We start from the raw sequence: 22264 nt of genomic DNA on the forward strand, positions 1-22264 counted from the left end.
GGTAAAAGGACCACGAGGGAAGTGAGGTGTGCTCCCCACACGGGTAAACCTGCTGCTCCTGAATACAAACAAAAAGTGCTTGGTAAGGGAAAGCAGCATTCAGCAGCATTCCGCTGCAGTGCTCCCACCTGCCCTGCAGCAGGCAGATGCTTGCCCTAGGGGCTGCTATGGGTTCAGCACATCGTGCAAACACCCTGAGAAACCCACACAGGGCCATCTGCTGTGCAACACTGGTCTCCTACACCTACGGTTTCCAATACAAGGAGGAGAAGGGACTTCTGGGGTCAGCTCCTACAGGCTATGGGAGCCAGCAGCCACACCTGGTCCAACCACACACCTCTCCCTCAAAACCAAATAATTAATTTCCTCTAAGCTCAGACTTACTTACAATAGAGATTTAAACCAGTTTGTGCAGAAACCAAGCACCGGTCCCAAACTCTGCTCTGAATTAGGCTTTTCACCTCGTGCTTCCCAGGCACTCAGCAGGTGGCATATTGCTGAGGTCTGAACCAAGCACATGGCTGCAGGGCTGCGGGCTGGAATCTCTCACAGCATCCCCCTCCCCCCTCCACAGCTCTAAGGAGGGTCGCAGAAAAGATTTAGCATGTGCAGCAGGTTGTTGTGGTTACCTTTTATTCAATTCAAAAGAATAATACAGCATATTCCCAAAGGCAGTCCATAAATAGTGGAAGGATTCTGTTTTAATCCCCTATCTATTCCTATCTGGATAATATGGCATTTTGACAAGCGCTGCCAAAAAACAGATTTATGGCAAAGCTGAGATTCTGCATAGCCAGCACATGCTCTGCAAATTCTGGATTCCAAGGAATAAATGCAAGCCTCCTCCAGGATACAGATGGCTTTTCGGGTTCAGAAGCCTCAAGAAGCTAAAAAACTGCCTGCAGGAATTCTGCTTCCCTCTCCCACTCCAAATGCGAGCATTTTTATACCCCCACCTTCCTCCACACAAACACCAACTGCTACCATTGAATGCTTCTGCAGCCACCACACCCCACCAGGACCACCCTGTGCTCCCCAGGGCTAACCTTCAATCATCCCCCCATGGGGACTGCACACCTCCTCCCTTGATCCTGTAGGGACTGCAGCAGCCAGGTACAGCAGCAGGACTTGGGCAGTGCATGCTAGATTACAGAAAGACACACAAAGCCACTTCTGACAAAGGGGAAATGCTGCATCCTTGCCAAAGCACTGTTGTTGGCTGCATGTACTTTGGATCCTGTCTACTTGCAGGAAAAATGCAAAGTGAAGGATATTTGTTTAAACCCCACAGGCGGACACTAGGATTCTATTAAAAAAAAAATACAACTGGCATTAATTCTAAAACTTCTCACCGCTGGGACTGGGATTCAAACCCAGCAATGGACAGTGAGGCCAAAACACACTCAGAGCAGACGCCTGCAAAAGATTCCAAGGGAAATTAGTTGTGTGGTTTTCATAACAAAAATAAAATCCAAAGTTCTACAGAGGGGGGGGAAGAAAAAAAGCAACTTCTCTAGCAGACAGTGCTGCAAATGCACTGCACTGTTTGCAGATCATTCAAGACCTGTCAAGGTCTGAGGATTCCTCTGGCCCCCGCAGAGCTCTGGGTGAGCTGTTCAGGAGCTGAAAGCAAACACAGAACCCCAAGCGGGCAACAGCCTCCTGCTTAACCCCAAAGCTTGCAGTTTAGAGCCTGCCTTGTTCATCAGGCAACACCAGCTCTTCTGTGGCCATGGGAAGGACATTCCATCCATCCATCCATCCATCCCTGCACACCACCAGCTGCAGGGCGCAGGACAAACTCTCAGGCTGTCCCCTCCCAGCTTCTCCCATCACCTCTCCCTCCACACACATGCATGGTGGGCTGACTGGCATTTACAGAAAGCCCCGACTTCCCATTTTGTGCGCTAAATTCAGCCTCATACCATCAACTTTTCTTTTTCCTAAGTAATTTTTCTGTAGCTGACTCACACCGAGCTTCTGCCAGGAATTTTTGTAATTAGTGAATGAGAGCAAGGTTTTGCCTGTGCATGCCTGACAACATCTGCTGATTTAAGAGCGCTGAGCCCAGAACTTCACATAGCCCTGGAGCAGCACAGCTGAGAGCCACCCTTCAACCAGCAGCATGGCCAGTGCTGCTTCTCCTGTACAGCGCTTGCAGCTCCTAAGCCACGCTATGAGAGAAGGAGATTGGGCTGAAAGAGAAGAAACACAGGCTGCCCCTCAGCTTAGCAAGCCTCTCACCAGAGTATCCCTATGACAGCATAGGCAGCTGCGTGCCTCTCCATCGAGCTGCATAGTTGTAAAGCCATCGTGCGTCACATCTTCCTTAGAGACAGACGACAGTATGAAGTTCCAGAAAACCACAGAAAAAATAACTTCCTCAACCTCTGACTTCGATGGACACATGAGCTGCTTTGCAAGTGAGGCTCCAACATGCAGCAGTGGCCCAGCCTAAAGATGAAACAAAAGCCACGGCCGGTAAGCCAAAAACAGACATCTGGCATCAACTGCACACAGGATCCTTCCTGGAGGGTCCCAAACTATCCTGCTTTCTGCTACAGGTCAGAAAAGCAAATGAATTACCACCCTCAGGATCAAGCTTCCCTGTAAGGTATGCCACAGCTATGCCTGTACCCTCCACACACAACTTCTTACTCACCCAGCCCTCTAATTTATACCATATTATATCTGTAGGGCTGCATTAAGGTTGCCAAGCCCTAAACAGCCAGGATGCGCTGGAAGTAAGTTTTCTCTATAGCTTCACTTTGATCCACTTGTGCATGGTCTTTACAGCATGGACAAATACCACGTGTGCATGAAGTCCTGATGCAGTCGGTACTGAGCTCAGAAGTGAGGAACCACTCACATTCGCTTTGAGAAAACAAAAGCTGCTTCCAGTCGTTCACTGCGTGGTGCTCAGCTCCCTTCACTTCAGGTTTTCCATGCGCTGCTCCGAGGCAAAAATGAAGGCATTTTGCTACAGCAGAGCTGGGATACTTCTCAAAGGACTGTACATTTATTTTCAGTAAAACCTAGAGAGCTACATTCATAACACCTCTGTTTTATAGCTGAAGAAAAGAGGCACAGACGCAGTTCCAGAAGCAGCCTCCAGCTCACTTTTTAAAAAATAAACAGCAGTGAGCAGTGCCTTAAATGTCTGACGCAGGGCTTCCCATGAGATCATCTGCAACAGGAGCACGCAGCACTCCTAAAGCAGCCCTGGGATTGGGACCCATGAAATAAAGGCATTGATTGTGCCTGAAGAGCCCCACACTGCACACAAACCCTGCGGCAGAAGCTCAGCAGGGCTCCAGGCTCCTTTACCATGGCTTTATCCCTCCTTGCTTCCCACAACTCACCCCAAATGCTGCACCATCCAGGGCAGAGGTCCCACGCACACGGTCGCATCCCCTTCTGGGTTGCTTCCATTTCCTTTCCCAAGCTCTGTCAACCCTGCGTGAGCAGCAAGGGCAGGGGTGCCATGGAAAAAGCAGGACGGGATCTCATAATTAGAAACTGAATTGTAACGCATGCAGGGGGCTGAATTAAGGCTGCAGAGGAATACTGTAAATTGGATGCACATTTCTGGTTCCATTCTACTGCTTTTTCTGCCCTCCCCCTTATTTGGCTTTGGCCACGCTTCAGATTAAGCTCCTAATAAGGGCTGCAGTTGGACAAGATGTTTTGGCCCATCAGATTGCAGCCTTCCAAGCCATTGAAATAAGATTCAAGCTGAACTTGAAATTTCAATAGTTTGGCCTAAAGGCAGGAGTGTTAACAACAGACCTGCCAACACCTTCTCTATGAGAAATGTCTGAAAACATGTCTGCACATCAAATACTGCTCAGGCTCTGGTAGACAAAAGCCACAGAGCTATTATCTCAAACCCACTGCTAACTTGCTCAGCCAGTTCTCCTGTCAGTAACGCTCATACATTTCCTCAGAGCACCCAGAGAACCTTTATATTCTCTCTAGGAAAACTCTTCCTCCACCCAACACCACTGCTGTTGTTTCATTATGCCAAGGTCAAATGGCATCTGGAGATGCCAGGGATACCCAAGTGGACATGAAGAAGCAGACACCAGCAGATGCATTCAACCAGGGCAGCATATTTAAATCATGCACATTACCAAGATGAAAGCTAGAAAACAGCATGTCCTGTAGCCAACTCTTACATGCAGCAAAAAGCAAACTGTAGGCTTTCTTCTCCTTCCTAAATGTACTTCTCTTTTTTTTTTTTTACAATCTGTACACTATGATCATATGAAAGGGTTCACCCAAATCCTAAACCCAAAGGAAATACAATAAAACTGACACACACCCCAGTGCTGAATGAAGTCTTCACCTTCAGATCCTCACATCTGTGGAGGAGGGCTTTCAGCAAGACCTCTGCCAATACCCTGAGCAGATCCAGTATCGTATTTTTTAAATTACTGAAGTATATTTTCTTGAGGATATGAAGGCTTTGACTCCTTTGTCACCGAAACCTTTTCAAATGGGTGTTTCTGGTCAGAGGTCTGAGGAGCGGACACGCCGTCTGCTCTCCCCAGTGCTTGGAGGCAGCAGGGAAGTGCAGGGAAAGCTCCTCTCGCTTTGATGACAAATGATAAAGAAAAGGAACAATGGTTTCTTGAACTGCATCCAAGGGAAAGTAACCCTGCTAGAGTGCCTGGCAGGGCATCAACAGCAATGGAAATTTCAGCTTTCAAAGAACAGAAATAAGATTCCAGAAAGGGGGCAGGGAGACCCTGCAGGAGCTGAGGTGCCACTAATTCCACGGATTGTTTTACAAACCCCCGCTTCTCTCCAATGAAATTATATCCTCCACAGGAAAACCATCTGGCTCCAAGCTCTTTAGGTAAGTGGAGCGTAAACAGAACAGAAAAGAGCTCATACCTGAACAAAAACAAAGCTCGGCTGGGGTATGCCAGCCTGGTCCTGGACAGGCAGGGGGACAGGGGGTTGGAAGCCAGACCACCGGGGCTTTGCTCCTTTCTTCCGAGGGCTCTGAGCCCCACAAACAGGCAGGGCTCGACTGGCACAACAGGGGAGCGCTGCCTGGGACGGCACGGCGCAGTGGGAAGAGCACAGCAACTCCAGCAAAAAGGTCTGGACTTGATTAAACTTATTTTCTTTAGTAACGTTCAGTTCAGCAAGGTGAAAGAACCTGCTGTGCCCTTCAATGGCTTTTAACAGGGAAGGCTGGAGCACAATCATTCACTCGCACAAGAGCTGTAAGTGCAGGATGTGCTGAACAACAAGCTCTGTGCTGCAGCTGGTGCTTAGCACATAAACACCCATCTCTCTGCTGATAGGAGCTTTCAAAGGTAGAAGCAAGGCACTGGAAAAGTGCAAATAAGTGACAATTCCCAAATCAGTTGTCTGGCAGCTCTGCACAGCATGACGTGACCTCAATGGGAACGGTGCAGCGCTGCGTCTGCACCCTGCACAACACTTTGTGCTGCTGGAAGCTCCGGACAAAAGCAAACACCTTTGATAATGATAAGAGAAAACAAACAGGACAGCAAGAGAAGTGACTGCCCAAGCCCACACCTGGCTGCCTCTTGCCACCCCTCTGGCAGCGCTCAGTTCTCAGAGCTCCATGTTCTTGCACAGATCACGAGTTGTCAGCATCCCTCTCGGATCCAGGGCTGCCAGGCTGTGAGCACATACGATGTGGACAGTGAGTCACTGGTGGTACCTTTTCCAAGTGGAAATGGCCTTCTGCTGGGTGTCTTCCCATGGCTAGCAAACACTGCTAGCAGTGTGCAGAACACCAACAGCAAGGCACACTCTGTAACTGCACTAATTGCTGTAATAATTAAAAAGCAAAAGACCAGGCTAAATACCAGAGGCGTGAGCATCAGCACAGAACTGCCTTGCTGTCTCTCACGCAGGACTTCCCTCACCACAAGCTGTACCTGCAAGGCCATTCCCACGGTTCCTAACAGCAATCTGAGCAGATGACAAAAAAACATATCAATAATCTTCTCAATAGATTTGAGCTGATTTTCTCTTTAATGCGGCCGGATGAAAAGCCATTTCTATTGAGCAATTGAGCTCTTCCTACAGCAGACATGAGCTAGCATGTTCTGAGCATTCAGTATTCCAATCCCAACTTAGTAAAACAACAAATGCTACACTCAAGGGTTTCTCAACCGCCTAAGAGGAAGCATCCAACACATGCACACATTTTCCCAACTCTACCATCACATACTTCATGGATGAATCACATTTTTAGATTCTTCACTATTAAGGCCTGGTAATGAGCACTGCTACATCCTGGCAAAGAAAACCTAAAAACTCCTGATCTTTACCCATGGCATCCTCTGCAAACAGCAGCATGGCTGCCTCACACTGGGCTCTGCTCTTCGCTCCATGTCACTCAGTGACACGGTGGGTGCCCACCCCAGGGGTCTGTGGCTTGCTGCAGGACTGGCTGCAGACAATCTCCACTCCAGGACCCAATGGCCACATGCAGCTCGGGATGCATTTGCCCAGACAGCAGCTATGAAGTCCCCTTGCTTCTTGTTGTAACGTGGTTTTGTGCCATCAGCCATACATCTCTCATAGGTAAGCAGTTTTTATGGCACTTATTTCCCCCAAACGTATCCCAGAGCTCTAAATCAGATCTCCAGTTTTAACCAGCAAGAAGAAAAGGTAACAAAAATGCCTGGGGGTGTTAATTCAGTAATTAGCAGGAAGGCCACAGATGGAGGTGCCATTCGATGGCTTCTCACCCTATCAAGTTTTATCCTAGCAAAGTTTTTACACCAGAGACTTCGCTGTTTCAGCTGTGAAGGCTGCAGTAAACCTCACAGACACAAACATCAAAAAGAAGATGTTGGATGGGGCCCAGAACAGTGTCGGACAGCCAAAGCCAAACAGCAACACACAGCACACGCTGCTCATGGGGCATTCAGTTCTTAGACTAAAATCTGGAACCTTCCTGCAGTTCAGAATCAGGCTGACACCCCAGCCAAGGCATCGCTGCCACCCTCCTCCTGCTGCTGCCTGTCCCCTGGGCAAAATCTCTCCCCAGCCTGCCCTGGCACTGGGACAAGGCTCTTCCAGAGCCACTGTCACCACGCAGCCGGCAGGAATTGGCCTGCAGGGAAAGGCAGGGACAGCCCCATCCCCTTCCGCTTCACAACCTGGCAATTAACTGGCTTGGAAACTGCCTCTCTAGGCAAAAACCTGTCCTGGGAGCAGGCTGCTGTGTGCAGGCTCCTTGTGTGAAATGGGGTCCTGCGTGCTCCTGTCACATCAAATAATTAAACCTGCAGCCAGGAAGCGTGAGAGTCAAGAAAGCACTGCAAGAGAGGTGGCCTGCAAAGCTCTGAGGATCAGCGCAAGGAAAGCTGCTGGTCAGCAGCACACGGCTTCTTCCATTCCTTTAAGGAATCCGAAATACGCCATACATTACCACTTAAGTAATCTCTGCCCTTCATTTCAGCCATCTGCATTGCTCTCAGGAACCCCCCACCTCATTTCATTTATTTCTGCGTGTCTCCACCAAAATCAAAGAAATAAACAGCAGCAATGGTGGGAGGCATCCAGCTGCTCCGCTGCATTACAGGAATAAAACATGCTTGTGCTAACCTGCACCGCAAAGCCAGGCGGCAAATCTTCCTATGAAAAACTTCCCATGCTTTCCGATTAGCCGATCAAGCACAAGGCATTAAGGCCTCTCCCCTTATGTATCTGTGAAATCCAGTGCTTAGGACACAAAAAGGGGTCTTTTCTAACCCTGGAACGAAGCGATTTGGGGAGCGTGCAGCGCAGCAGCGGGGGGCAGCAGGCAGCGCTGGCCAGGCTCACATTGCATGCAGTGGAGAAGCCACAGAAGCATTGGAAAAGCCCCTGGCACCAAGAGAGCTCCCAGAGCACAAAGATTACAGGCAAGAGGTAGTTATAAGCAGCTTGTAATGTGGCAGCAATGCAATCTCTGCCCTACAGCCACAAACCAGAATTAAAGAGGGAGCACCCTTAAAAATAAGCTCGTACAGTCATCAGCTTAGAGTGAAATCAGCCTAGCTCCTTGCCCTGTTAAACAGTAGCTATCAGTTGATAAAAGAAGTGCACTCCTGTAAGCTATGCACCCATTACTTGTATGGCAGGATTTGCAGCCTGGTGCCCTTCAATTTGCTCTAAGAGCACCAGAGCAGTATCCAGAAAAACCTGATGAAGAAAAAAAATAATAATTCAATATCAAGAACAGTCCCACAGCCCCTTCCTGCACGAACACAGGAGTGTTCGTCCCACACATCATCCAGCCACACTGTGCACACTGAGGTAAAGGAGAAGCCATGCCCACAAACTCCTCCTGGTGCACTTCTCTAGGGCTGAAACAACCAAGCAGAGATGGTTTAGGTTGTTCCACAGCTCAGACCATCAGACTGACACTTTGGAAGAGTCAGAATAGTCCTTCTGAACCACCACAGAGGGTGGGGGGCGAACCTTTGGATTCTGTTCTTCTGCCTCCACATCTCCTGGTGGGGACAGGGGATGGCCCCAGTGGGGAATGGGCTCAGAGCAGAGAAGAGGCAAGCAAAGCTGCTGCAGTAAAACTGGGGGGCTTGTGCCAGGAAACCAAAACAGATCCAGGTAAAACAAGCCACGTTCTCTTTTGCATTTACATACCATGCATTTCCACAGCGCAGCGTTACCGTGGACCAGTTCATCCACCCAGCAGCCCTGCAAGGTAGGTAAAGCAGATAACCACGCTTTCTTTTTTTTCCTGCTTACCTATGGGGTGAGACTTCTGCTGGTTGACTTAAATCTATTTAAACAAAAGCCAGTTCAGAGATCAGCCTTTGTACAGTGTCAGCTGCAAGAAATGAGCTAACATCCAGATACAGTGGCATGTCAGGATTAGCCCAGGCTGGGGCAGGAATGCTTCCATGTATGGAAAAATATTGGAGCAGTGAAACCATAAGCTTGGAGCGGAGCAAAGTGAGAGGCCCTGTCAATGAAGCCGTGGGCTCAGGTTTAGAGGACTTAGCAGCTCAGACCTGCCATAAGATCCTCAGCACATATTACCATAAATTTCACACTTTTTCCAAAAGGGACTCTCGTAGCGATGCTGCAAGTTGCAGGGCTGAGATCCTGAACCCATTTGTTTGCTCTGGAAGCAGGGCTCAGACCATGGGGTACAATTAACACCCCCTGCACAGGGCACAGGCTCTGGTGTTGAAGGAGACGTCCTGGCAAGTCGCACTCGGGCGATTACAAGGAGAGCTGCTCATGCCTGCCTGCCTGCCCACCCGTCCATCCAAGGCTCCATCTGCCTTGTACAATTTCTGGAAGCTACTGTGACTTGGCTCTGGAGCTGCCCGGTTGAGAGCTGGCATGCCTGCCAAAGCACCGACAGCTCAGAAGAATACGCTGAGCTGGCAATTAGCGCACCATGGCCGTCAGCACTTGCTTCTGCCAGCCCTGCGCCGAGGGCAGCAGCCTCCAAGCAGAGGCAGGGGGAAAAGCCAGGGGCAACATTCTCCCTGACTGGTCAGGCACTAATCACCAGCGCTCATTTGTCAGCATCCTGAGTTAATGCTCGTGAAGTAATGGCTATGACTTCATCTCTCCACTGGAAGTCTCTTGGGAACATGGCAGAAGTAGAATTTCTCTCAGCAGCTCACTCACACAGTTGCAATTAGTTCCAGTTGTACTTTACTCTCCTCTGCAAATATTACCTAATTCTCACCCAGATTCCTGAATCCTTGCACTGAGACATAAAACAAGGCTCCTTTCTCAGCAGCCTATGGGGTCACTGAGCTGCCCCCAGCCAGCACACCTGGGCATCCCTGGATGCCACTAGCCAGTTCTTTTTAATACCTCAGCCACAAAACAAAAAGCTGGTAACTTTGGCAAACTGATTTTAACTGGGGACCTTTGCACCGTTCCTCCATTAACATATTTTAAACTCAAATTTCATTTAGCCGCAGTCGTAAAGATGGACAAAATGCTTCCAGAGGACTCCAAACTCCCTCCTCTTGGTTGGGCAGCACAAGCTCCAGCCCTGCAAGGGTGGAAATCACAAAGCACAGCCTCATAAACTGCCCTCCTGCTGCACTTCTCTGCCTGGGAAACTCGTCTCTGCCCTTGCCCCAGGCAGCAAGGAGGTCTCTGGCTCTGCTCACCCTGCTGCATTCCTCCTTCCAAGGACTCCGTGGGCTTCGAGCAAGCACTGCAAGATTTGCTGTGCCTTGAGTTTGCTTTTGCAGTGCAGGGGCTCCCACACTCACGCTCCTGGGGCCTGGCACAGCTCACCTGAAGTGCAGCCCTTGGGATTTCACTCCACAGACCAAGTTCTCACCATGGTAGCACAGGGAGCAGGAACATCCTCAGAGCTCTCTCGTCTTTGTTTTGAGAGCAGAAGGGCTTGCTGTGCTCCGGGCAGGGGGCTGATCATATTGCAACATGCAATGCCCTGACGCAACAGCAGCAGGCAGGCAGTCAAACTAAATAAAGACCACAAATTCTTTACATATTAATTGTTGATTTCAATTGTTCATGGTGTTGAAAGTCAGGCGTGAGAATACGCTGAAAACTGCATCTGTTTAGTTCCACCCTTCCATTAATTCTGTGTACTCTAAACCCAAACAACAAGACACTGCATTTTCTTCAGAAAACTTAAGATGATGATGTGCTGAGCTGCCACACAGCAGAACATATGCACAGGATGCTCATGCTTTAATCTGGATACTTGTTTAAATTCTCTAGTGGGAAAGAGAGCTGCTCTACTGGCCTTTTTGCTTATTCATCAACTCCTCATCTCATTCCCAACATTGCTGCAGCCCAATGGGACAAAGCCCCCAGCTCCCCTGAAAAGGAACCAAGGGAAGGGGACCAAGAACCAAGAACCAAAGAACCAAGGCTGGGCTGAAGGCACAGGTCTGGAATGCATCCAGATTAAATGCCCTCCTTTGGAATGGATTTCCTGTATGACTTCTCTGGGCTGTTAATCTCCCCATGCCTTTTGCCCGTGTTGCCTACTTGAAATACAGACTCACCGAGGTGGAGGGGTTTAATGGTCCCAGCAGCACAGATTTGCTTTCTGCAGCCATGGACCAGGTCCCTCAAGTGCCTACAACTGCAGCTGCTCATCTCAGAAATGGCTCTGAAAGCGCATCCCATAGCAGGGCTGCATGGCATGGCTGGAATTCAAACAAATCAGATGTCCCCTGCTGAAAGCTAAAATAAAACCCAACGCAGAGAGTGAAGGCATGAAGAACAGAAAGGGCCGGGGGGAAGGAAACTAAAGGAAATCAATGTATACAAAGCACAAGTCACAAGGAATCCAAACACCCTCACCACGTTTGCGTTACTCTTCCCTAATTGTTCGTGCATGGAGATGGCATTAGCACAAAGTAATCTGTCTGGAGAGCATCTCAAGCACGGCGTACTACGCTGTGATGTGTTATGGAACTGGTTTAAAGAACACATACAGCTACAAAGTCATGATTATTCAGTATTCAACCCAGCCTGAAAGCTCAGGAGTCAGCTTGTTAGTTGCTGAAAGCAGGGGGCCTGAAATTATCCGTGAATAGTTCAAAGCAGCAGTTAATTCAACATCTCTCCTTTCAAAAGCATAAAAATCACAGATTCCTGGAGTGTGTAAGCTTTTTAAAAATGACAAACTACTCACTGTCAAATCAAAGCAGCAAACAGAAATCCACATGGCTGATAAGACAAATAGTTGCATTTTAAAGAGTAATTAAGTATCACTTTGGAATATTTTGCTTGGAACTTGTTTCCCCGATAAAAATAGGAGCGGAAGGAGAAAAAGGAGGAGGAAGCAACTCACACAGACCAGCACAGCCAGCAGCTTCTCAGCATGCAGAGGTTGCCCAAAATTGCTCTCCTGGGCTCAGCTGGGCAGCCCCAGCAGCACCCCACTTCACCTGCACCCCTCCATCTGCCAGCACAACGCAGAGCAGATGATGGCTTTGTTCCATCTGCTTTGCTGGGCAGCAGGGCTGGCCTGCTTGCTGTGAAGTGCAGTATCTTTTGACTATGCTTAGATTAAAACCATACCCCAACTTCTATGCTGGGAACGTTGCTGAAAAGGCAAGAATGTAAAACACAGAAGTGAAACCTTATCCTGGCCAGCATGAGCTAACCTCACCATGAGCTGCTTTGAAACATGACAAATATGTCCGTGAGAAAGGATCAAAAAACTCCCCAAATCCCTCGACACTCTCAAAACTTTTATCTGCTAACAATGAACATTTCACACAGACCTTCTCTAGCACTAGGAAGTACCTACAGAAAACTACAGGTGATGGTACAAAAGGGAGCGTTTTCAGTATTGAAAAATGAGCATTTCCAACCTAAATGTTATCAAGCTGCTTGAAAAGCCCGGGGCAGTGGGGATGGGTCACAACCCAAAGGAAATGCCAGCACGAGACCCAGCTGCAAGCCAGCAGAGCTGGGAGGAACTGAGCAGAGCGTGGGCCTTATCCAGAGACCCCTGAGGTCTGGGGAATGATGCCAAAGGCATCAGAGCAGCACCTCGACTATCTGCTCTTATCAACTGAAGGATGCAATGAACAGCACAGCAGATGACACATCAGCAAGACATGCACAACACGGATTTTCCCCTGAGCAAGTGCTCACTGAGCCACGTTTTGGATGCAAAACCCAACCTCCAAGGACGTCAGCAGTGGTATTGTAGGGCCTGGATTTTATCCACAGCCTGTGAACGCTGGCTGGGATTCTGCTGAAAGACCAGGGGCTTTGCACAACTGTGAGCTGCACAGAGGGTCAGTGCAAAGCTGCAAAGCTGTCTGAAACATGCTTAGAATTAATTTGCAAAAGCGTCATCAACGAGAATTAGAGAATGTTTTGGCTTTGGTGCTGTCCTCACCATGTGGAAACACTGAATCGCCATTCCTGAGTCATATTTAAAAGTTCACTGCTGTACTTCTCAGAATTGATCTTAATTCTGTACCTTGTCCTGGAAAGCAGTTCAGCTTCCAAAAAAATGCACTGTTGGAATTGGGCTGATTAGTTTAAAGAGTAAAGCTGCCTCTGCAACCCGAAAGCAACAAACAAAACTGTCAGGCTTGCATTTTTAAACATCTTTCATTTTCAACATCTGGATTAAGATGCCACAATGAAAAACAGCACACGGGCTCCTCACTGCTGCTCCCACAGATCTCCCATCCCCGTGCTGCAGAACCAGTGAGTTTCAAAGCAAACAAAGCCATCAGTTGGTGCTGTTAATGCCTTGCTTCTTACTCAATAGCCTGATGTCATGAAAAGTCCATATTTTTCAAATCCATGTCTCTGCGAGCCAACAATTTCACACACATTCCCACCCCGAAAACACAAAGTCAGGGATACAGCTGAAAGTTATTAACTGGATAGTTTTATATGATGAAACTCAAAAGCTGCTTCAAGTGATTTACCAAATCTTCTGTCAGACAAATCCCACATCTGTGCTGACCACTTTGCCTCCCAGGCCTCAGCAGATGGTGACTGCAAAGAGGAAAGTCCCTGAAAACCAGGGTACATCTTAAGCTGTATGCAAAGGTTGGAGTCTCCCCACCTCCCCAGAAAACAAGCAGACAGTGTAATTTAATGGCATCTTCACCTCAATAACTGCAGCCCAGTTGGTGCTGCAATGCATCCCAGATCATTCTCAGTGCAGTCTCATTAGCAGAGCTGGAGGTGTTCTTAAGCAGAAAGACAGAGCTTTTTTCTTGGGGACAAAGGACAGAAAACGCTAAAAAATCTACTAATAATGAGAAATGAATATTTGTTGTAAAAGACTTCATGAGACGTGGTCACATTTTAGCCTCCATCTCACGACCAACCTTCTACCTGCAGAGATGGAGATGCACTCACAATGCAGGCTCTCCCAAGCCTGTCCAGTCAGGTTCACCCATTGCATTTGACTAGACACTAAAATAGCATCCAAAAGGAAGAGTCAGCTCCTTCCACCTCCTGAGGGCAAAACAAAGAGGCTTTTCTCTCATACAGAGACAGACTACACGCCTCTCTGTCACAGAACTCACATTTTGTATTAGGGTGGGAGATAACACGCAGACCAGCATACACAAATCCAGCCTTAGGATAAAGGAAAACCAAGCAAAACATATTTACCAGCACGAGCAGAAAGAGCTTCGAATTGTTTTCAGAGACTTCACAGAGCAATCACAGAAATGTAATAAATGTGCTTTGCATTTATTTAAAAGCAGAAAAGAACTTTTTCAGCCCCACTGGAAGCAGTTCTGCCTTGCCAGGACGCATATGGGCAACATTCAAGCAGACACAGAAATACAGTAGAAAGAAAACAGAGATTGGGAGGCAGAGCACAGAACAGACACTGCTGTGCTCAGAATGGCTGCACCAAGACAGTGCAATTAGGAAAAGCAGGATTAAAAAGAGAGAGATGACTGCGCCAAATAAGTAACGAGTAAAAACAAAAGCAAGGGCAAAATAACAGCAGCAAAAAATGCAGTGCTTCTCTCCCAGTGACGATCTCTGATGGTCCCTTGGCAGTTTCTTCCAGCTCAGGATATCAGTGCAGACCCAGCAGCACTATTTCTCCTCCACTCTACTGACCCTTCTGCCATGCTGCCAAACGCAGGGATGTGGGACAGCACAAAGCTGACACCAAAACAGGGCACTTCTGTAGCAAAGACCACTAAGAGGACACACAGCTGGGGGGACAGAATCACGCTCTGGAATCCTCCAGCTCCCTGGGCAGCTGTGCCACTGCAGCACCACTCTTTCCTTTTGCTGATACCCATGGCATGCTCCTGCAGAAGGCTCTGTGCCATAAACATCCCGCAAGCTCCTAAATTCACCCAACACAGGTGACAGGAGACCCTGGAGATGGTCCCAGGAGGTGGTGGGGCTGCTGTCCCATCTCATCCTGGGACAGGACATGAAGGCAGATGGGGCTGCAGACATTACTGAGCTGGGGCAGCAGTCAGCAATTACTGCCATCATTAAACCAATTCTCCAAAACTTGAGCAGCTGTTTGTGCAAGCAGATAACGACAGGGTGATGCTAAACCAAAACCCCCAAAAAAACAAAGGCACGGATCGACATCTCTCTCTCATGCTCTGCTCAGCAACTCTGGGCACTACCAGAAGATAAATCAATTACCAACAGCTGCGTTATCTGTCCCCAAAGCCAAACACAAGCTGCTTCATTGAGGGATGTGCATGAAGAGCCAAGGCCTCCGATCTCATTCGGTGCTCTTGAAAAAAGCCACTAACATGGCTGTCTGTGGCTCAGACAGAGGCACGGTGCCATCCTCCTCATTAATCAAAGGCTTTCCCCACGTCCACATGTTTGCTGACTTCTGCTGCTCTTTTATTACTCGTTTGGAAACAGAAATTGCTAGATGCTGAAGTTTCCCCAATTCAGCTGGTCTCTGCGGACTGTTCCGCCCTTGCTATCTGCAGCCTGGCATTATTGAGTTACTGAGGAATTCCATGAGGAGTGGCTGTTTCCTTTGACAGCCCATACTGCTTGCTCCAATTACCATAGGAGCAAGATGCTGTTTTCCTCTGAGGACTGTGGGAATTTTACTGCCAGCCCCAAAAGGAAGCTGCTCCTTCAATCCAGCGCCTGAGCTTGGAAAGAGAGAGAAATACAAAGAACAAAAACCAACACAGAGTATCACAGAATGGCCTGGGTTGAAAAAGACCACAACGATCATCTAGTTTCAACCCCTTGCTAAGTGCAGGGTCACCAACCACCAGGGCCAGGCTGCCCAGAGCCACAAATGTGCACCAGAGATAGGCAACGCCTGCACTGATAAATATTTCAGCAGTCTGACAGGCAGGAAACCAGCACCGTAAGAGCCATGATGTTCAATAATTCCGAGCAGCAGCAACATGGACAATAACTCATCTCCAGCCAACGCTGTCACAGCCTCCAACAAACCAACACGCAGTGGTTCTCCCAAGCCTCCAGGCTGGGCAATGCACTGAGGCCGAGCGCTCAGGGATGAGGTTCAGCTCCCTGCCCAAATCTCCCACATCTCTCCCTCTCTCTCATCCCTGCTCTGTATCCACACGATGCCTTTTTGCCACTAAATCTACACAATTCTCCAGGGCTTGGCTCACACCGAGCTCAAAAAGAGCCTTTAGAGCAAAAGAGCCATAACTCAACAAGACGGCCTGCGTTTTTTTTTAATGCTTTTGTTTCAAAACAAATTAAGCCTGCAAGGTACTGAACATATGCTGCACACCCCCGGCTCCTGCTGGCACATGTTTGAAAAATAGAAAGTTTGTGCTTTTCTAGACAGCCGGGTCGTTAGCCCGACTATTTAAAAATCAGCCCATTATACGAGGAGTCTTGGAGCTGCCTGAGCTACAGATTATAAATCTCCTGTTTAGAAACCTGATATCCTGACATAATTGCCCTTATAACTTACAAATAGGTTCTCTGTTATCCGCAGATTAAACTTCCTCCAAAGCCACATCACATCTGCTTAGTTTTGAAAATATACAGCACAAGCTTCGATTACTTTACACTCCACACAAAAATAATCCTGAATTTAACTCAGGGTTTCTTGGAATAAGAATTTAAGACCCTATAATCTTTTAATTGCACGTTTTCTCGCAATCTAATAGATGGAAGCACTGACCAGAATATGAAATTAATGCCACCTTCCACTTTAACTACATCCCAACAGTTTAACTCTGTTGAAGTGGAATCTTCAAAGCAAATACGGGAGGCAGAAAGTCCCCCATCTAAACAATCTGCAACGTTCTGCAGGGAAACTGCCAGCTTCTAATTGGAACCACAACCCTCCCGTGCCCCTGCACTGAGAGCTTTTGGCTCTCAAGACAGCAGCTTTGGATGCAATTCCTCTGAGGGACGAAGCAAGTTCCTCACTGAACAAACCGACCCCAGCGCTCACACAGCAGCGCTTTGGCTTCCAAGGGAAATCGGAGCCTTCAGCACAGCACCCAAACACCAACCCTGCACCGAGCAGAACGAGCTGAAATGTCACCACTGACGCTGCTCAGGGTAGGGGACACCCAACAGCGAGCCCAGATGGCAGCGAACGTCTTAAAGATGTCCGTGCTGATGCAGACAGAGGGCTCAGAGCCCGTGGGGATGGAGGAGCTCCTCTGCACCAGGGATGCTCAGGCACAGCCGCACCTTACAGAGCTCAGCCCCAAAGCTGTGGGGTGAAGCTCCCAGCACTCAGCCAGGAGCTGCAATTACGCTCCAGCAAGACGCTGAGAAATGGCACGGCGGGGCTCCATCTTTCTCATTATTGCTCAATGGTTTCAGGGAAGATCGGATTTGTAGAGACTTTTTTTTTTTTCTTTCTTTCTTTTAAATACCAAAGCCGGGAACTCGTCGAAATCTGAAAATCTGCTCTTTCCTTCGCAGCCCGGCTCTGCGTGCTTTACGGAGCTCTTTCCGTCTGCCATTTCTCCGTCTTTCAGCCGAAACGCCGCCGATGAGGGGCCGTAACTTGTAGCGCAGCGCAGCGATCAGCTGCTATGCAAACACCGCGACCGAGCAGCGCCGGCTCAGCTCCGCCACCTCGACCAGCAACCAAAGCCCGGCTCCGAGCCTCCCAACCACTCGACCCCCTCTAACAGCCCATAGAAACCCAAGCCCCCCCCCCCTTCACCCCCCAGCTTCACGCCCGCTCCCCACCGCCCGCCCCGGGGTCTCGGAACTTTCCGGAAGCTCCGCTCCCCCCCGCGCTGCGTTCCGGCCCGCCGCCCCCCGGACAAAGCCCCTCTGCCTCCCCGCGGCTTCGATTCTCACCTTGCGGTGTTTCTCGGCGAAGGGCAGCGCCAGCCAAGGCATGGCCCGCACGGCCTCCTGCCACTGCTGCTGCTCCTGCTCCGCCGACACGAAGACGATCTCGAGGCGCTGAGCTCCGCTCGCCGCCGCCGCCTCCCCCCTAAAGCGCCCGTAAAAGGCGGCCAGGCTGGCGCCGAGCTGCGCGCAGGGGCCGCTGAGGCTGCAACCGAAATACAGCCCAACCAACGAAACCCCGCGGGCGGCCAACGCCGACACCGCCACCTCCTCGCCGTCCGCCGACACCAACACCTCGCCCAGCACCTCCGCCAGGGCGCCCGCCATCCCGCGCCGCTCCGCTCCGCTCCCCGATCCCGCTCTGCTCCGCTCCGCTCCGCCCGGCCCGCCAGGGGGCGCTGTTGTGCGGTCAGGCCCGCCCCCGCCGCGCCCGGCCCGACCCCCGGCGGCACCGGGGTGGTGCTGAGGGGGGGGGGGGGTGGTTGATGGCGGTGAGCGCTGCTCGGCCCGGTGGGTCGGAGCGGACGAGGAGAGCTTTCGGGAAGCCTGGAAAGTGCTCGTTGTTTTTCACAAAGCGACTCGAATTGCGGCGCAGCTCCATCCGCGGAGCGAGGGAACCGAAAGGGAATCCTGAAGTGCACGGGATCGATGGGCTGCATCCCCAAGTGCCGGGCTGTGGTTCTGACAGCACGCCCGAGTTAAAGAGGGTTTTCTTCCCGGTTTTTGGATGGCAGTAACAGCCCCATGTGTGGGCCGGAAGGTTGCGTGGAGGAAAAGGATCTGGTTGGGTTTTAGGAAACGTTTCTCTTCCAAAACAGCCGTGATGCTGTAGCAGAGGCTGCTCAGAGAGTTGGGAAGGTCCCCATCCCTGGAAGTGTTCCAGGTCCATGCAGATGTGCTGCTTAGGGACACGGTTTGTGGGCAGAATTTGTGGTGGGGGCACTGGTGGACTGGATTCTGTGAAACTACAGCTTTAACTCGTGTGGTAAGATTATCTTAGAGGTCTTTTCCAGCCTTTATTCCACCTGGCTGCAATACAGAGAGGAAATAACGCCTGGGTCGTGACACACAAATCAGGAACTGGAACAGATTTGCTCCTCACGACCCAAATGTGCTCCCCTTATCCCCATTTATCCCCATTTATCCCCATTCACTTTCCTTGGTCAGCCCTGCAGATTCTCCCAATGGCTGCTGTGCAGACACTGATTTCTGCAGCCCTTCCTTATTGGGCCTCTTGTTATTGCTGCTTCCAACGATGCTTAACATTGTATAGCATCCAGAACCATCAGGGGATGCTTTATAAATACAATTAATTATCACTGTTATTACAGCATTACAATCTCTCTTTTCCTGTGCCAAGACCTGCTCCCTCGGGGTGGTTCAAAGCCAGAGGAGTTTTGCCTTGTTTTTATTTGTCCCGCCTTATCTACATTAATTAAGTACTGGGGCTCATTAGGGCAGGGGAGCTGGTTTTGAGCCTGTGGCCCTGAACTCAATGAACCTATGTAGCAGCTGTAAAAATTACGGCTGCAGTCAATGGGCCTGACCTGTGCTCGTTGAACCAAGTAGAAGAGACACAGAGCAACTAAAAAGCATTGCTTGCTCTTAAAGAGCAACCAGATCAAACGGGGAAAGGGCTGGCAGCCCACCTGCAGCCCCATGGGGTGAGGAGATGCGGTGTCGGAGAGCGGAACCCTGCGGATCGGACCCCGCTTCCTCCGCCCGACCCACCGGCTCCGCACGGAGCGCGCTCCCCGATCCTCTGGCGCCACCGCGCGGCTGAAGGCGGAACTGCAGCCGGGACCTCCCGCTGCCCGCGGAGCTTTACCGGGCGCTGCGCTGTCGGATGTCCTGTTATTCTACAGCTGGCAGTGCAAACAGCAGCGGAACACCAGTTCACAGGGGTACAAAGAAGCCAGGCGACCTGCAGGATGAACTTATGGAGTCTGCATCCAACCCGCACTTCCCCTGGTGCAACACGAGACCATCTCCTCTCATCCCATTGCAGTTACCTGGGAGCAGAAGACTCCCACCTCACCACATCCTCCTCTCAGGGAGCTGTAGTGAGCAATGAGGTCCCCCCTGAGCCTCCTCTTCTCCCCATTGAACAATCCCAGCTCCCTCAGCCAATCCCCATAAGCCTTGTGCTCACAGCCCTTCTCTGCAAGCATCCCAGGGCCTCGATGTCTTTCTTGCAGTGAACGCACAACTCAAGGTGCAGCCTCAGTGCTGAGCACATGGGGAAACTTGAGAACACTTGTGTGAGTTTAAACAGGAAATGTGTCCCTGCATACCCAATAGAGAGGCTGCCCTGCAGCTGGGGTCACTGTAGCCTGAAATCATTAGCACTGTTTGCTATATAAGTACATACAAACAGCAACTTTCTCAGCAGTCAGATGGTTACACATGAGGAGCTGTCTGAAGATGGCTGCTCTGGGATGTCCCCTGTACAGCAGACCCAAACCTGTGTGCTCCATCCATCCCTGGCCAGACAGCAGCTCTGATCATGCTCTCCTAGGGTCTGATGCTTAAATAAAACTCAACTTCATTGCAAAAGGCTCTTTAGTTTCTAATTTAGCTGTATGTTGAACTCAGGGGGGAGTGGATTTTCCACAGTCTCTGGACATCAGCCAGCAGCAAGGTCCCTTAAAAGAAAGGGGCTTTCTTCAAACAGATGAGTGTCTGACACAAATCTGTTGTGTTCTGACATTTTTCTTATACGGCAGCTCTTAATCTTAATGGTTCCAGACACGGTGCATTTGTGAGGTTTATTTTAGTAGCAGGATGTTGGCTGCATTTCAGAATATGGATGCACGTATCTGGAGAAAACTCGGCGAAGGAAAACTCTGCTGGAAATCTGCAGAGGAAAAGCCTGCTGCTGCTCTCCCAGTGCTGCACACTGCTGGGAATTTCCTCCATTCTGGATTTACATCAGCATTGCTGAGAAGATCCCAGCTGTTGGAAGCAGCTCACAGAGGGCAGCCCAGCTGTGTGCTCCAGCCGGTTCCTCACCAGTCACACATTAATTCCTTTAAACACGTCCATGTTAGGGTACCAGGCTGCCTGAGCACATCGCTGGAGGTCTGAACTGACCCAACTCAATGCTGTTACACTCTGGAGGAATTTGACCCTTCAAATTCTCCCTGATGTTGCAACACATCCGGGCTGCTGGGAGAGCTGGGTTCAAGGCTAGCCTACCTTTGACTCTCACCATCTGGCTGAGGCTCCAGCAGATGGGCTCCACAGATGCCACGGGGCAGCTGGAACCGTCCCTATCCCTGCTATGGAAAGGGATGGAGCAAATGTGCCAGCACGAGGCTCAGCTTGCCTCATCACAACTCCTCTATGCATGTCAGGCACTCCATTAGCCCAGAGCCTGCAGGTACCACTGTAAAGAATCACAGAACCATTAAAATTGGAAAAGACCTCCAAGGTCATCTAGTCCAACAATTTTAGGTACCCCCTAAGCCCAAAGAAGCAAGGTTTTATTCTTTTCCCCAGGTTTCTGTTGGTTCTCTTTGCCAGCAAGGGATTTATTCTTTTTTTTGTCCCAGCAGGATCACAGCAAACTTGAAAGGGACTCACACACTCAGTTTGTCCAGGGCTGAATGGCACCATCAGAGCATTGTCTGTCCCCTCCTGCCTCCAGGCACCACAGGAACCCCTCTGTCCTCAGGCAGTGGACTTGTGACTGCCAGGAGGGACGTTCATCATCCACTGCTGACAACTTCTATTTCTTCACAGCTGCCCCAAAGGTGCAGATTTGCAGGCAGCTCGGACTCCTGCAGCCTCGAGGATCAGCTCACAGTGGGATCAGACACTGTGGTGACCTGTGGTGCCCAGATTCTATCATGGCACTTATCAAAGGCTATGATTCACCACTGCTGCACAGCACTGCATGATGTCATATCTTAGCCAAAGGAGCAAAGGGGAAGGTGAAACATTAACGAGGCTTTACATTTCTGGGAGGTGACTTCACAGCTGCAAGTCACTGAGACATGGTATAAGCAGTTACAGCTTCTATGTATAAGCAATCCTCCCTTTCCACTGTAGTTTTCCATATGGTGGAAACAGATCTGGGGACAGCTGCTTGGTTCCAAGCACCTGCACATAGGTAGAATTTCACCTTTGTAGGAACACAGAATCATTAAGGTTGGAAAAGATCATCTACTCTAACCATCAACCCATGCCCACCCTGCCCACTAAACTACATCCCTCTGTGCCACATCTCCCCTGCTCTTGAAAACTGTTCTAGGGATGGTGACTCCACATTCCCTCATAACAACCTGAACTCCCACTCAAAATATGGTCCTTTATGGGCATCCCAGCCGAGGTGTGGTCCCACCATTGGCAGCACCGGCCAGCTGGATGGGGGATCCCTGGTTTGGAGGATGAGAGGTGACGGCCTTAAGTTGTGCCAAGGGTTGTTCAGGGTTGGATAGCAGCAAACGTTTCACAGAATCACAGAATGGCCAGGGTTGGAAGGGACCTCAAGGATCATGAATCT

The 22264-nt window shown here is 49.9% G+C and overlaps 1 protein-coding gene across 1 annotated transcript in view; it reads right to left on the reverse strand.

The window, feature by feature from the left end:
• NXN (nucleoredoxin) overlaps positions 1-18154 on the reverse strand; it is a 48529-nt gene extending 30375 nt beyond the window's left edge. The window contains exon 1 of the mRNA XM_048966613.1: positions 17764-18154. Coding sequence (XP_048822570.1) covers positions 17764-18084 — 321 coding nt within the window. The 5' untranslated portion in view covers positions 18085-18154. The remainder of the gene's footprint in view (positions 1-17763) is intronic.
• Between the last annotated feature and the right edge of the window lie 4110 nt (positions 18155-22264).

This window comes from Lagopus muta, chromosome 20 (assembly GCF_023343835.1).
Source record: "Lagopus muta isolate bLagMut1 chromosome 20, bLagMut1 primary, whole genome shotgun sequence".
NCBI lineage: Eukaryota > Metazoa > Chordata > Aves > Galliformes > Phasianidae > Lagopus > Lagopus muta.